Source organism: Molothrus ater, chromosome 8 (assembly GCF_012460135.2).
Source record: "Molothrus ater isolate BHLD 08-10-18 breed brown headed cowbird chromosome 8, BPBGC_Mater_1.1, whole genome shotgun sequence".
Taxonomy (NCBI): domain Eukaryota; kingdom Metazoa; phylum Chordata; class Aves; order Passeriformes; family Icteridae; genus Molothrus; species Molothrus ater.
This window is the reverse complement of record NC_050485.2, coordinates 22,628,784-22,645,267: the sequence shown is the minus strand read 5'-3', so window position 1 is coordinate 22,645,267 and position 16,484 is coordinate 22,628,784. Positions and strand designations below refer to the sequence as shown.

General features: G+C 41.0%; 1 protein-coding gene across 9 annotated transcripts in view; it reads left to right on the top strand.

The window, feature by feature from the left end:
• Positions 1-16,484, top strand: part of BTRC (beta-transducin repeat containing E3 ubiquitin protein ligase) — a 115,667-nt gene that overhangs the window by 83,675 nt on the left and 15,508 nt on the right. For all 9 annotated transcript variants that reach the window (XM_036385981.1, XM_054515642.1, XM_036385977.1 and 6 more), the window contains 2 exons: positions 7,994-8,225; positions 12,769-12,955. In XM_036385981.1, coding sequence (XP_036241874.1) covers positions 7,994-8,225; positions 12,769-12,955 — 419 coding nt within the window. The remainder of the gene's footprint in view (positions 1-7,993; positions 8,226-12,768; positions 12,956-16,484) is intronic.

The window sequence follows — 16,484 nt, the reverse complement described above, 5'->3', positions numbered from 1 at the left end:
CTGCAAGTTACTGCCCTCCAGGATCTGTCAGCAAAACTGCAAACCTGCTCTCAGTTAAGATGAGGTGTTTTAGTGTAGACAGTTTAAATAGCAGGTCTCTGCTAACAAGCTTATTTTGACTGAAATAGGTTAGGGAGTGCTCATGTAGCCAACTCCTCCAGCAGATCCAAGGAGTACATTTGCAATGGGAGCAGAGCACATACATGAATCTTGTGCTTCTTCAGAATGCTGCTGGGTTTTTGTTTTTTACATCTCTCCAGTATGCCTGGAAATAGGTATACTCCTGTAGCTGGGAAATATTATATGATACCCAGCATGTATATTCCTGACTTCAGCTCTGAATCTCTCACACTGCCTTGGCCAAGTAGTTTGGTGTGCTTATGCCCTCTTTGTTGTTGGTAACAAAGTGCATCTCAAAGGAAAAACTCATGGAAAATACTACTGAGTAAGCTATCTTGGAGGACTTGTGTTTCCTGGTGCTAAAAGTTTTACATAGGCAGAACCAAGTAGTTGGAAAATCTCAGTAGTGTTACTGAGAGCAGGTTTTTACAATCATTCTCTCTCCCGTTGTGTTGTTCACAGTGGTATCAGTCTTCTCTGTTACTTAAGCCATGTTTTGGATCACTTGAGTCCATCTACCTGTTCCTGACTGCCTTTCTCTCTATTAGGGGAGCACATGAAGTAAGGGGGAAATCAACAGTAACACCCATTAAGAGTGACTTCACTCAGGCAGTAGATCATGCTTGAGTGTTTTAAAACCAGGAGCAACTGTTCCAGAAAACTGTAAAACTGCTGCTTAGAGCATTGTTTACTTATGTCTCTCCCTGACATAAATGAGCGCTTTGCTGCTACTGGCCATTACCTGATGACTTCAGTAGACTGGTTCTCCAAGTCATAATGTAAATATTCCTTCCCTCCATTAACAGTAATAACATGTAATGGTCCCAGCAATTCAACTGTGGTTCTGGTAGCCATGCCAAGGAAGAAAGTATTTCCTTTGGTGGTTTCCCCTGGAAGAGATTTGTTGCTGGAGTACCTGCTTTGAAATTAGTATATGATCATTTTACAGCTAGTAAAAAGTGTGCTCTGAAATCTAGCCCTTTAAGAGTGATGGTGCCTGCCCTCCCCCCCATATGTCTAGATAGGCATTTGGTCAGGGATCATAGTTTGGGAAAGTAACATATGCCAGTGCTGTGCTGATGCAAGCAGATTTCTCATCAGTACTTGTTATTTGCAAAGACAACTTGGAGATGAGGAGGAGGAGAGGGACTCCCAATTCACATCCATTGCTGGCATCAGAGAAATTTTATTTTGGAGGTTTTTGTCAACACTTAAAATCTAGGTGGGAGACCTATATCGAAGGAAAGTTTACAGTAAGAGCTATGAGATTCCAGACAATTAAACTTTATTAGCCTGTCTGAAACATTAAGTATTAGCTTAAAAGAATAGTTTTTTAATCTCCTCCCTGTTGCTGTTTACTGTGTAGCAGTGTGGGAGGGGAGCATCTTGTCCAGCAAGGTATTATTGCTGCTCTTTGTATAGCCTATGTGCAAGTGCCCATGGCTCAGTCCTATCTCCCCAGTCCCAAGAGAGACTCCCCACGTTCCTTCTCTGGTGCCTGCCGCTTTTCCTGGCCTTGAACAAAATCAGCCTTTTTCCTCTCTTCTGTATCTGAGGTAATATCCTTAGCCAGGTGCCCTCCAGGCTGACACCATATCATAGGTACTTAGATGGTACTTCTGAAAACTATTGCCCTCCCAGGATTTCAGAAAGTGCAGCAGGTTGGGCTGCTGTGTCCAGCATAATTCCAGTGATCTTTCATCTAGATGTATCCTTTCTTACAAAGCTTTTCTGCAGTGTGATTAGAAACCAGATGTGGACAAGCAGCCTAAAGCTCCAGAGAAGCAAAATTGCTAGTTCCTAGGGTGCTGTTAATTTCAGTATGTGTGTTTTGAATTTTCTCTTGAAAATAAACAGTAGAGATGCTGTGGTTTCTTTCATGGTGCTTTCTTTTTGACTCTCAGATGTGATTGATGATCATCTACTTCTGGGTTATGTTCGTTTTTCAGAATGTTTCAGTGAGCTTTGCAGCGTGGAAAGTAATTCACTACTGAGCGAGTAAGTCCATATATGAGCTAAACCCATGGTTAACCTCACAGAGGCTGTTATGTGAGATGGAGGCAGGCAGAAATGGGTAGATTCTAAACTGAGCTTTTAAAATAAAAGTAAATGGAGTGAGTTGTTTAATGACCTAGCATTGTAGCCTTGCTGTCAACTCAAACACTGGAAAAGCAGGTTCATCCTGCAAAGGAGAAAAATGAGGAGCTGGCTGCCCTACTCATGTCTCTCAGGTGCTATGGCTCATGAGATCGTGTTTTTTATGGTGAGACAACCCCCTCACCGCCTCCCAATTCTCAAAGCAAAGGAGTTCTTTTAGAGGGAGCTGCCAGTGAGGAGCTGCAAAGGAACTGCTTTCCTTTTTGCTTCACCTTGACAGTCTGGGAATCCGTTCTGCAGCATTTGGTCATTGCAAGCCTAAAAAAAAAGAAGAAGCCAGCCATGGAAACTGAACCTGTATCCTCTTAATTATGGTGTTACTGCCTTTAGGCCATGCAAAAAACACCCTTTGAACTGCATTCTCAAATAACTATCTCTGCCTTTAGCATGGAGGGCTGGCATACCTCAGCTCGTTTCACCATTTTTGTTACATTGCTGTGGTTGCATTGTGTGGCATTGAGTGCTACTTCATCAAGGGCAGTAGCAAGCAATTCCATGGCCACACAAGTAACTTGGGGAAAGTCAGCTGGGCTGAGGTTCTCTGGCACCTTTTCAGGCATCAAACCAATTTATCCAATGGCCATGCTGGTACTTTTTAATCCCTCTGCTTTTCCCACATGCTTCTAACTTGATCCAGAATTCCTGAGCTTTTGCTGCTGGTGAAAATAGTTTCATGTTTGGATTCACAGTTGTGTGCATTTTTAATGTGGTCAATCTTGAAGAATATTCAGGATATAGAGGCAAGCATGGCTTTTGCTTCCATTGTGAAGTTCCTGTCTTTCCCCACCTTCCTTGGCCCCTGGACATACACCTCTGTGGTTCCTTTCTTTGTCATTCCATTGCTTGGGTTTTTTCCCCCAGTGTCTTTTATCTTGTGAGTAAAGTTTGAACAGTACGCAGAAAGTTAACTGCCTGGAGTCTTTTAAATATAAGTAACACGCACCCAGTAATAAGCTGTCGGTTGTTTTTTTGCTGCCTGCAAAGAAACATAAACACAGCGCTCATTTCTGGCAGGTTTTTACTGTCAGAGTTTCTCCTATTATATTTATCTTACAATTTGCCAGGGGGTGAAGTTATTAAGTTTTAGCAGCAGCCATCGATCAAGTTCACAAGTTAACACGATAAAGGCTCTGTGCCGCTCCGATCCGGGAAAATGATGATCCTCACTCGGTAATTAACTAAATGAGAAAGTTAAATCTTACTTGAGAGCTGGGAGAGATGAAAGAGAGGTGTTTGTCAGTTTCTCAGTGGAAATTAGAAGCAGTTTTCTGCAATTCCCTAAGCTGCTGCTCTGTCATATTTTACATAAGCACTGGGAAAACGTCTTGTAATTAGTGCTGTCATGGAGGATTTTTTTTGCTGAAGGATGTTGGAATAATTCATTAGATTATCAAGAAAGGCTTGTGTCCTGAAATGATTAGCACAGTGAAATTTAAACCATTAACGATAACAAGTTTAGAGCTTGCTGCAGTGCAGAGGCACCCGGGGTATGTCTGTGCCTATTTCAATCATTTCTTATAATTAAACATTATGTCCTCTTTTTTCCTCCCCTTCACTAAGACCCATCCAAAATTCCTGTTAAGGTGGCTCTGTCTAGATCAGTGACTTAGCCACAACGGACGGTGCAAGCAATTGGAGGTGAAATGCTGCAGTTGCAGAAAAGCAGTAAAGGACATTTGTCTGTGTCAGAGCCTGTAGTCCCAGTGAGTCCAGGAAGGAGGGAGGAAACCCAGTATGACCTGTTGGTACTGGACTGTGGAAGAGAAGACCTTTCCTTTTATCTAGGGAGAAACTGAAATTTGCACTGGTGGTCTAAGCTCTCTCAGTATTTTCAGAGCTTCAGTGTGAAGATGTCTTGAAGGTTCAGAAGGTGCCAAACCTTGCTGGGATCATTTAAGCCATTCTTATTATTCTAGGAGGCAGTTTCTCTTTGTCTTGAAGAGATATCTTCTTGCATTGAGTAACACAAAACCTGAATTCATCTACCCAATGAAAGGTGCCTGAACAAAGTCCTCTGCAATGACTAGCAGATATAATTTTTTTTAAAAGTGTATAAAAGTTGTGACCACTCACATTGGTGGGTAAACATATTGCTGTACTACAGTCAGGGAAGTTGCTTGGTTTTGGGTTTTTCTGTGCTTTAGGAGGCTCCTTGGTCCCCTGTACTGAACAAAACCAAAAGTAACCTTGGTTCTCATATATGGGTTACAGCTGTGGTTTACCATAGCTGGTTTGTTTTATATGCAAAGGAGGAGATTTATCCAGTCTTTATTTATCTGTGTTGAAATATTGCACCTTCCTACAGTTGCAAGCCATTATTTAGATTAAAGTCCTTTCATATATTAGTCCTCTTCTACTTCACTGGGCATACAAATGTGCTTTGTGTTAAATGTAGCCATTTGGAGAAATGGTCTTGTAATTACGGGCTGCACTGGAGCATAGTACATGGATCCCTGAGCTAGTACCAACCTGAGGCACTCAGTCCCCTGGGTTTCCTGGCTTATGAGCTCAGCTCAGCATTGTCAGAGGACACCTCTGCCATTCCTGCAGATGAGTCGTGGTGCCCAGAGCCAGCTGGGGCACCTCTCAGCCCTCACACACAGGCCTTTGTGAAAAGGGAGCTGGGAAAGCTTCATCTGTTCCAACTTAGTAGTTTGCTCTGTTATACCCAAATTGCCTCCCAGATGATGAGCTACCAGTGCTTATTCTTCTTTGCCATTTTTGGAAGTGAAGTTTATAGAAAATGTGATTGTGAACAGTGCATTTGGATGGATATTTACCCTAGGAGTGTGGATGGCAAATGGAACAGGTTTTTCTTTATCAGGTGAGGCCTGATTATTGTATCAAGAGAGAGAGGAGACTGTAGATGATTCAATAATACAGATGCTTGATGATGTTGTTTTGTTGATGCTTTATTTTGTAATAGGCCTTTTTCACTGAACTACCAGTGGATTTTCAGGAATCTTTAAATTAAAATTCTGGAACTTTTGTTCTAAACTGCAGTTTGAGTGATTTGAGAGCCCTATCAGTTTATCTGTCTCTACTCTGCAGAGCTGGTGTGTTCATGGCACATCCTGTCCTCTTGGTCCCCTGCTGGCACAAACCATAGACCTTTGTGGGCACACTCTCGGCTTATGCTCACTGCTTTTGGTGTGAAACCAGAGCAGGCAAGGGTGCAGACCAGGTCTCAAGTGACATTATAAGAATGCAGCTGAAGTATGAACCTAAAAAATATGGTGTTCTCATGTCCACTAATTTGGACATAAACACTGTAACGTGCTTTTCTTAGCAGAACCACTTTATAAATCTGGAGTTTCACTTCCAGAGCTGTTAAAAGTACTGGTCAATGGATTCTTTAATTTACTCATTATTCCTATCCAAGAAGCCTGTGTTCAGGCAGAATGAATTGTTTTGTCCCATCTAAGCCATCTATTTGCACACACATAAGCCATGACTTGTATTTGCAGATGTTGCAGCTTCTGTTTGATACCACAAACCAATGTTTTAGATGTAATTGGGAGTTGAAAGCTGCTGGGAGAATGGTGTTCAGAAGGCAAGGAAAGGCCAGAACGTGGTGCCACCCTGTGAAAGGAGCTGCCCCTTCATTGGCTTTGCACATGAGCTGTATGCTCCACTCAGGCTCAGCATGTTAGGCAGACTTCAGAGTCCCTCAAATTAAAAGACACTTGCATAGGTTTTTAATAAATGCTTTGTAGAGACAACCTGTTTTTGTAAGATGCACAGCAAACAAAATGAAAAATTAAATGAGATCAAACTTGTGGGTTACAATATCTCCCCACTGTCTTAACCCAGTATTTTTACTGGGATGCCTGTATTGCAGGCAGTTTAACTGCAGCAAAAATTACCAGCATCTCTTAACACAGGTGTTCAGTCAACTCCACTGGTAATCATCTTTTGCCAGGCCCTTAACTACTGTGGACTTTGCTAGAAAAACTCCAGTCTTTCACACACAAGACTTGATGCCTACAGTCCCTTTAGTGATTTCTCTTGGCCCAAGAGAGAGTTTTTCTTTCCTGCTGCCCAGTAGTGGCTCTATGACTTGTTTGCAGTATGCTGTCCACGTGAGGATTGAATGAAATCATAACTCGCTGTCCTTGTCTTGCATGATCTTGCTGGACATAGCCACACACAGCCACAGCCACACATTTGCAGGGAGGAGTGGGGATAAACCTGAAAACATTGAGCTGCAGAATGGAGCACTCATGATATGATCACCATGCTCTGTGTTCTGAAAGAAGCTTAAGTCAAACTGTAATCCAGAAATAGAAAAGAGCTGCTTGTTAAAAATCACAGCTCTTTACTGTCTTTTTCTACCAAAGGAAGATCCAGCTCTCTAGAAATGTTGAAAAGAGTATTTAGGTGCATTATCTCTAAGAAAATGAAATTTATATGGTGATCAGTTAAGTAGATTTTCAGATTTTCAAATTTTGGTGTTCCAAAGTCAGGATTCCTGTTGGGATTGGGAGGTATTGAAGTTCAGGAGTTATTTATTCCTGAGAAATGAGAAACTTCTGCATTCCAAATCTACTACTGGTGACTAAATTTTGTGGTGTCTAAATAGCCTGCTGTTTTGGCACTTGCTGAAAAGAGGCTTTTTTGTTGTTTTTCCTTTTCCTGTAAAATCGATTAATCATTGCATTTCTTTTAGTTCATTAGAAATCTTTGCAGAGAGATTTAAGGATTCATTTTTTTTCCTTTAAATTTAATAAGGGCCCCTGACAAGGTCAATGCTTGGAATTATCATAGAACAAAAATAAGGCATCCCTACCTCAGTATTTTATGTGTTCTTAGATCTGTAAGTTATTTTAAATTATTTGATAATTAATGAAGAAGCTCTGTGTGTATTTTGACAATAAAAATGATGTCATGATATTGACTGTTATTATAATGCTGTCTGGTGTGAAACTGTTGCAATGAAAAACAGAAAATCACATGTTTTCAGCAGGAAATAGAAACTATTTGACCAGCATAAGAAAAATAATTTCCCAGCAAATGGTTAATCTTACTTTGACAAAGGATACCCTTGCAATGCAAAATGCAGACTTTTCTTCCAGTTAAATCATTTAGAAAGCAGAATTTATATCTAACCATCAAGTAGTAAATTGAAATGTCAATGTTTTGCTTTGTCCCTGAAACTCTTCTTTGAGCTGACTCCTTCTGACAAGATATTAACAGTGCTCAGAAAGTTGAAAATATTTTATTCTGTGAAAGAAGTATTTACCAAATGTCAGGGTTTATTTGAGCTGGCTTTGCTCTCGAGGTGTAATTCAATTTTTTTCATCCCTTTCATGCATTCCCTATGAATTTTAGCAGCAATCCATTCTTCAGAAGAAAAAAAAAAAGAGTACCAATGCAGTTTGCTGTAGGTGCATTGAAGTAACTGGTATATGTACATTAGAAATCCAAATGCATTTTACTGTCTACATGTTAAATAAAGTTGTGTTTATGTTAAAGTGTTGCTGAAGGTTTCCCATGTGACCAGAGTCCTTTGTGTGCAGCTCTGGCACGAGGCAGTGCATTGTCCTGCAGGCTGCGCTCGGGCTGATGGCACCAGCCAGGATCTGTGGTCTCACAGCTTTCATGTGTCAGAGTTCTTTTTGCCTTCTGTTGTCTGCCCCCTAGAAGAAATTGTACAACTGCTTGTGTTTCTTCTCATATGTGTTATTTGGGTTGTTCCTCTCCTTCCTGTTTACAGACAAAACTTGCCAATGGCACTTCCAGTATGATTGTGCCCAAGCAAAGAAAACTGTCTGCAAGCTATGAGAAGGAGAAGGAGCTCTGCGTCAAGTACTTTGAGCAATGGTCCGAGTCTGACCAGGTGGAGTTTGTGGAGCACCTCATCTCCCAGATGTGTCACTACCAGCACGGACACATAAACTCATACCTCAAACCCATGTTACAGCGGGACTTCATCACTGCACTGCCAGGTACTTCTGCAGGCAGAGGGGGCTTGCTCCTTGTCTTTCAAAAAACTGTTCTGTTCCACCCTACCCTGCTGGAGAGGTCTCTTGTAGAGTTAGTTTGCCAAACAGATAATAGCTTTTGAATAAAAAGCGCTATACCAGTATGAAATGTCATAATATTTTAATTTGTGTTCCTTCTGTATGTCAAGGCATGATCTAACACCATCATGGTTTGTCTTGGAGTAACTGATAGCTAATCTCTGTATTGCATGGGTAGTTATCCCAAGCCACAGGGCAGGTAGTTGTGCTCTTAATGCCCACAATGATGCATGAATAACGAAATTTTTTAAATTAAAACTACTACTCTTTCTGGTTGCTCAGCTGAGGTTTTCCCTTTTCTTATTTAGATATTTGTCTCTCTTTCCTACTGAAATAACTTCCTGAAGCCATTGCTTTGATTATGTGTTTATTGCTAATAGAAAATGGAGGGCATAGGAGCAAAAGATGGAAGTGTTCTGGTTTTTGCACCTTTGTAGTGCTTTCCATTGAAAACATTATCCCAGCTATTCTCAGATGTGGCATTGGGCAGATCTCACAGAATGCACACATAAAGTAGTGTACATGCAGTTTTATATCCCCCCTGTCTTATAGATTGGAAAACTAAGGTGGTGAGTGATCAGATATATACAGCAATAGAGTTTCAGAACCAAACATAAATTCCTGACTCTTTAGGTCATATTTTTTCAGACCATTAGGTCATACCTCTGTAGATAGATAAATAGTTAGATACTTAATGGATTAGCATTCCCACACCTTCGGTCCTTAGTTTGAGAGGGACCTGAGCAAGAAGTGGTACAGGTGTTGTCTCTAAACAGCCAGTTGAAGAGAGGTCTTTCTTGCTAAAAGCCTATTCTGTGGATACCTTTATAGAAGTGCTGAACTTTTGGCAATTTGATCAGTCTAGTCACTTGATCATTCTTCAGAAGGGAGTTCTCAACATGAAATATAAATTCTAGCCGTAAAAGATGGAAAAAAGCATGTTTAACTGTGAATTGTATAAAGCATAAGGCACTGCAGGAGTTTTGCTAGGAAGTTAAATAGGTAGACTCATTGGATTTTAAGCTCATTGTGCCCAGTAATCAAATGGCTGTTGTAGCATTAAAAAAAAATCTTAGTTATGCTAAGTACCTGCTTTATGTTAGTTTTTAGTAGTCCAATGGCAATAATCTTCTTGTACTTAGAGCAGCATTATAACTTGTGGAGCTGCTCTGTTTCAGAAAAATAGGAAGTGTTTGGAAACTGCATTGGTTTCCCCACTATTAAAGTGGAAATATACATGTAGGTGCTTACACAATTTTTCCAGGTCTTTCTCCATGGGACCCCATGAAAGCACCCCATGAAATCACCACATCTCACTGCTCTCGGTTAATTTCTTCCTACAGGGCTTTTTCTGAGAATTTTGGGCAGGTGCTATAAATACTTATAGAGACATTCCAAATTTCTTAGCCATACCATATTCGTTACTGGTCTATTCCCAGTTGCCCAGGAAGCAGCTGATTTTAGTCTATCAGAATGCAGAATAAATAGGAATCAAGCAGTTAATATATGAGTGTTTTAATAGTTGGGGGAAATGTGTATGCAAATAATGTATGTGCATCAATTTGCATATTTACAAAGTGCAAGTGTCCTAGTGAATATCACTCTGAGGGAGAAAATTAAAGGCAAGGAATTGCACTGGTGCAGACTCTGTGCAGGATGTCCTGAGTATAAGCAGGTTCCAGTGAAGGGAATGGGAGGGAAGAAAGTAAGAAACTGCCTAGGAAAAGGTGATGAACACAAAATTCTAAATTAAGTCATATAATGAAAAAAAAACCCGTAAACTCTGAAAGTATTTCTTCGCTTTCTGAAATTCTCAAGTGTTCAGTATTTTGGTTTCATTTTTACTACTTCATTCTCTCTCCTGCTCTCCCCCTTGAGTGAATAAAACAATAAAGCTACTTCAAAATCATGAGGCATCTTATCTCTGTCCTCCTAGCACAGTCCCAAGGAATGACCAGAATTAAAGGTAATTTCAGATCATGGGCATGTGTTACTAATAAAGTTGGCTCAGATTATTTTCCCAGTGCTTTGAACAGAATTAAGGTTGTTTGAAAAATACAGCTTAGCTGTGTACTTAACAAAGTTTGTTCAGTTTCTGAAAAAATAAGGCTTCTGCTTAGCATTTTCAAGCTATTTAACATTTTTTATGAGGAAAGTAATTTTGATAAGGATTTCATGTGTGAAATAGCTGAAACATTCTTGTTGGTTCAGAGGGTTGAAGGGCTAATCATGTTTCACATCCATTTAGCAAAATCTTCGGTGAGCAGAGTTTTCCCTTTTTAAGGAAGCAATGCTTTGTTAGATACATGCCTCAGTGAGTTGTGCTGTTCCTAAGAAACAAAATAATAACATTGAGTTTGCAACCAGGCCAGAATAGCTCTGCCCATCCACTTATCATAAATGTGAGGAGGTGAGGCCAAAGCATTAGTATTCTTAAGCTGCAAAGGGTCTAGTATCAATGGCAAAGGATGACTTAAGGACATGGCAGTAGTTACAGCACCTTATTGCAGCCAAGATGTAAATTGCAAGTCCTGATGAAATAGAAAGGGCACATGGGTGAAGATTACTGTGCCCATGTGTTGCAGTGTAGCCCTGCTTCCTAAAACCACCAGTTGTTCCCCATATATAAAATTAATTCATCTGGTGATGCTGCTGACCTAAAGCCACCTGTAAGGATTCTATGGAGGCAGGCATTTGTAAGTTTCCTGGTGGGTCTGTAAACGTCTGTGAGCCTGCTGGAAGCAGCACAGACTGGGAAATCTGCCATTTCCACACAAAGCTTCAGGAATGGGGCAACAGGATGTCCATGTCTACCTCTGCCAGTTGTGGAATTCCTGCAAATTCCTGTTGACATTCACTAAACCATTATCTTCCTCTTTCCACAATTTGCTGTGAAGTCAATCTAAATTTATAAACACTTTTGTTTTTTAATAGTGGTTGTACATGTCTCTTCAGATTAAATACATAATAAAGGCTGATGATGCTTTTATTTTGCAGGTTGACTTCTAATTTTGCATCTCTAAAGATAAGAAATGTCAGACCTCTTTCTCCACTCTCTGGTTGTGCCTGGAATCATTCACATGCTTTTTCTACATAAAGATTGAAGCATAAAATGCTGAGCAGAATATCTGACCCAAAGTGTATTCTAAGTTTAGTATATTTGAAAGCAGCAGGAGGAGCATGCTGAATTGTCTAATTTTCATGCAGTGGGAGATACTTTTGAGATCTTTTCATTAAGGGAAAAAAGGTTGGGCCATTTTTGTGTCATGAACTCTAACCAAAGTCAGCTGGTTGCACCCAGTTTGCAGAAGTCCAGACATGTGATTGTAAAAATGTACTTACTGCTTTTTCTTACTCTCTCACAAGCAGGGCCTGATCTTTGAGGCTGTTGTTTTAAAAGCAAGAAAACATGTATTTAACTTTGTCCCAAATCTGAACCAGAGGGAAGATGCATGTAATACCAATCTGCAATGCTTCATTTTTGCTTGGATTGAACATTATGCCTGAGGGATGATGTGGTCTAAACTTTCACAAAGCGTATGAAATTTAACCTGTGAAGTGAGATAATCTCTTGGCGGTGTGTCTCACTTGTGAACCAAACAGCCTTCAAGAGAAGCTGTATTTACACAACTTCTCATTTAAAAGGCATCTTGTTTTCCTGAAGTTTTGATTGTGATTAAATTTGAGTTGGTAAGGGCACATTTTGACTGACTACCTCCATCCAGTTAAGAAATATAGCATAACCTTCCCTACATAGACATTTCGTTGAGCTGCTTGGTGCTAACCAGGCAATTGCTTTACATTTCATTCCAGTCATACTGAAGTAAAGCTAGTCCTGGTATTCACACTGGGAAATACTTGCAAATGATGTTATTTTGGTGTGTATTTTTCCTTCACCTCCTAAAATAAATGAAACTAGCAAACCTGCTTCACTTTCTCCATACACAGCCTCTCCTTCCCTCTTGACGTCCCTGTGCATCTGCATATCCTTCCCTCCCCCCTGTCTAAAGGTACCGCTACCCTTCAGGGCACACATTGGGAATATATATTTTTTTCTTCATTACATTTAAAAGCTACTGCTTTAGCAAAAACAGCTTTTGAGCCGTTGCAACATGAGAACAGCTGTAGCAGTGAGATGAGAAATGGTCCTAATATAGAGAGATTTTGGGGGCTGCGTTGCTGAGTTGGAAATGCCATCCATAGAATATCCCCCTAGTGCTAAAACCCATCGAAGTAGATTGGAATGACTTCTTGGATTCTTTATTATTTTTAATGACTTGTTGTTCTATATCCAAAGGAAGTTGGATAACACTGCTCACTCCTGATCTTAGCCTCAAATGCTCTTCTGTGCATTTTGTCCAGCTCCGCATGCAGAAGAGGAGATGGAAGGAGAGTGTATCTTTGTACTAGCAGGGGGAGTTGTCTGTCCAACAAATAATGTTTTCCTCTTGTTGTTGTTCTCCTCCAGCTCGGGGATTGGATCACATTGCTGAGAACATTCTGTCATACCTGGATGCCAGATCTTTGTGTGCTGCTGAGCTGGTGTGCAAGGAGTGGTACCGGGTGACGTCGGATGGGATGCTGTGGAAGAAGCTCATTGAGAGAATGGTCAGGACAGACTCCCTGTGGAGGGGTTTGTCAGAGAGGAGAGGATGGTAAGGAAACTGAATTTTCACCTCTTTTGCCCCCATTCAGGACAGCAGGGATTGTGTGTTTCAAACCATATTTGAAGAGGGTTATTCAGCACTGAAACATCATGTTAGTTCCAAACCTGACAGTTGCTTACATCAAAAATCAGGCACTGGGGAGTTAGGTGCCACATTTAGCTGTGTGGCAACATGGGGGATTTTTTCCTCAACTTCCTTCTGATCATGCTCTTAGCCCACTGTGACAAGTGAGATATACAGACTGAGATTTTTACACCCAGCTGTCTTTCAGTTCAAATTAAGAAGCTGTGTGTGCCTCGAGGGAACCCTAAACCGGTCAGCAGTTCAGAGCAGAAGAGCTTTTTCAGGAGTGGCAGTGAGGGAGCATGTGCTATGAATTAGTTCTTTCCTGATAGGTCTGTTTGTTTTCCTCAGCAGATTTTCACTATTAGATATCTGTTTAATTTTCAAACTGGAAGCTGAGGGTAGGTACCATGGAGAATAGGGGACTTTAGAAATGCAGATAGATTAGTTAATAATCATCTGGAATAGCCTTACTACAATGTAGGTCTCACTCAAGTTTGAAGCTGCTCTGCTAACATTTCATTAGAACTTTCTCTCTCAGGGGTACACCCTTTAATACATAATTTTCTTTTCCAAGGGTGTCCCTAGGATGTTGGCAGAAGGGAAACTGGGTATGAATATTTCATAAACAAGATAAAAGTGACAGCTCAGGCATTTTGGTTGCTATTAAAAAGATACAGAGTTGCAAACAAAGACTCCTGGTTTATGGTTAATTTTGTTATACTGTTTGTCTCAGGAAGTAAAGGCAAGTAAATCAGGATTATGAGACATTCTTTACAAATAAATACTACTTTGATCTGTTTCCAATAGTGCAGTGTTTTAAAGAGTATAAAATAAACACAAGCATGACAGTGGTAACTTTTGCATTTCTTTTAGTGACTTATTCTCTTGAGGACTTCAATTTTTTCTCCCTACTGTTGAAGTCACAGTAGGTCCTAAGAGGAGCTTGAGAGGTCATTTAGCCCTTTTTGTTTCCCATAGGAAGAGACAGATTTTTCTTAAGTCATCCCAAATCTTTGTCTTAACTTGTTCTTAAAATCCTCTATTTATAATAAAGCCTCTATTCTGGCCTTATCATCAAGCAGTGCAAGATAGCCCGGGAGCTCAGTCCTCAGGGGGACAGGGTGCGCCAAAGCTCGGCTAGCTCGAGGCCGATCGCCGCGGGCTGAACCCCTTAGCAAGCTTGGTGATTGCCAGCTCTTTAGTGATTGCAAGCTCTCTTAGGATCTCAGCTCTTGCTTGCTAAGGTAGGGTGCTCTTGGCTTGAGGCTGCAGCAGACGGCGAGAGAGGAGAAGGAGAGGTCCTGGCGTTCCACAGTGATGTTTATTGGGGGAGTCTGTGAAGGGTCCCAGTGACAGCTCTTCTTCTGTCGAATGGGCTAAAGCAGGCCCCTTTTATAGGGTTAAGGGGAACCCAAACTTGACCAATAGTAAGGGTTAAGTAACATAGCCTATAGGGTTACAGAGATAAGCTTTGGGGTGGGGGTCAGGAGAACTTATGTTGCTGTCTCAGTAGTTCCTATTGTTCAGTTCTCCATGGGGCCTTAGCCAGGATTTACTAAATCTACTGATGGAGATTCCCCAGGCAATGCCTGGGAAAGTCATTCGATGGTTTCACTTTTTTTACTCTTTCTAATTTCAGTGTTTGAGAGGTTTTCCTGATATCTAGGCTGTCTTCCTAGCTACAGTTTGACTTGTTGCATTTGACCTGCACAGATAAGCAGGACAGTTTCTCATTCTCCTTTTTGCAGTAACCTTTTCCACATTGAAGATGAGCACATTTCCTATGTTTTGGCTGCACTAGCCAACCATAATGATGTGTTGTCTTGTCCTCTTACTATTTTCAGTTTTCTCTGTTTAGACCCTTCCCAATTCTCATTCTCCATTCTTGGAGTATGGTGTAATCAGCTGAGTGTCTTCTGCTGAGGCATCACTGGGGTTTGCTCCCTCCACACTTTAGAAATAACATTAGCACCAAATACTGGTCATACAGACACATTACATTTCCAAAAGACAGGTGCAAAGTTTTGCTTCTCATCTGAAGGACAGTCACCTTGTTACGGCACCTCTTCTTCAGGTATGTGCTGGAGGTTACTTTGACTCAAGAGCAAGTTGTGCCCAAGTCTTTCATATTGCCCTCTGGTTATCTCTGTGGTGAACAGGTAGAGCTGTGTGGTTAGGAGATGCAGACAGAAAATACCCAGTGCTATAGAACTTCATAGCTTGTAATCAGTGCTAGCTCTGTGCATGGCAAAAGGAGATTACTAACTGGACAGTTCAGAATGATGGACAACTGGTGTTACTTGGTTACAGCTCCTCAATTTGCACATGAGCTGCCTGATTTCAGCATTTGCAGCTCATGGTTTACAACAGAACTCCCCCCCCAGTTTTGCAGCATGGCAGCCTTCACTGGCAGATTGTCAGGGAGCAGTAAGAGTTACACAGATTTAGAGAAATATAAAACAGAAGCCCAAAATCTGGGTATGCTTGTGTGATTGAATTGGCTGGTCATCAAAACCTGCAAACAATAGTTCCTTTTATCCCAGAGCCACAGCACAACAGCTACTGGGATGCCATGGAAATTCCAAGCAATCCTTCAGCTGAACAGTAAACAGCTGACTATGCATGCAGCACAGCACAACTTACAGGTAGCAACCAGACTTTGTGTTACATTAGCTAGTAAAGTTAGAAAGAATTAAAAGGTTTTTAGGCACACAGGCTTGTACACAGGTTTTTCTAGACCTGCCCCAAGTCTTCCAGGATGTCTCCAAGGTATTCTGTGCATCTCGAAAGAGGTTTTCATCTTCCTTGGCCAGTAATACTAATTTTCATGAATGCACTTCCAGGCTGGATCACAGGAAATAGGTATCTGTCTAGTTAGTGGCTTGTCTGCATCCATGTATGCCATCTTCATGTATTTGTTCCCATATGCATGTCTGCTGGTCATTATATTTGAAGAAAGAGGTAATTCCTCTGTCCAAACATGAAAGCACCTTTCTCTCGAGTTGTACTTTGAATTCTTGATTTAAAGAAGTATCAAAAGTTCTTTTCCTGAGCATTTGTCATTTTGCTTGTCCAGTCCTGTAGTTTGGTATTGCCTTACAACCCAAAGATTTTGGTTCATTGTTGTGATCTCTCTAGTTCAAGTGTATCAGGGCAGCTGCAGTCTCTGAAATGGGTTTTGAGGTGTACTGTATGGAAAGGACAGGAAGGAAATGCACAAGGAAGTATTGAACAATTAATTATGCTGTAATGGAACAAGGGAGGGAGAAGTGGAGAGCTGGCCCAGTGTAAACTCTGTGCCTCTGATGCCAGGATTACACTCGGAGGCATTTGTGCCTCTCTCCATTTTGTGAGGCATGTTGCCAGGCAGAACAGCAGTTAGTACGCCCATGGTGGGGTTTACTAGCTTCCACACCGTGTTTGGTGGCTTCTTAACTTCAGGATGAGGAAT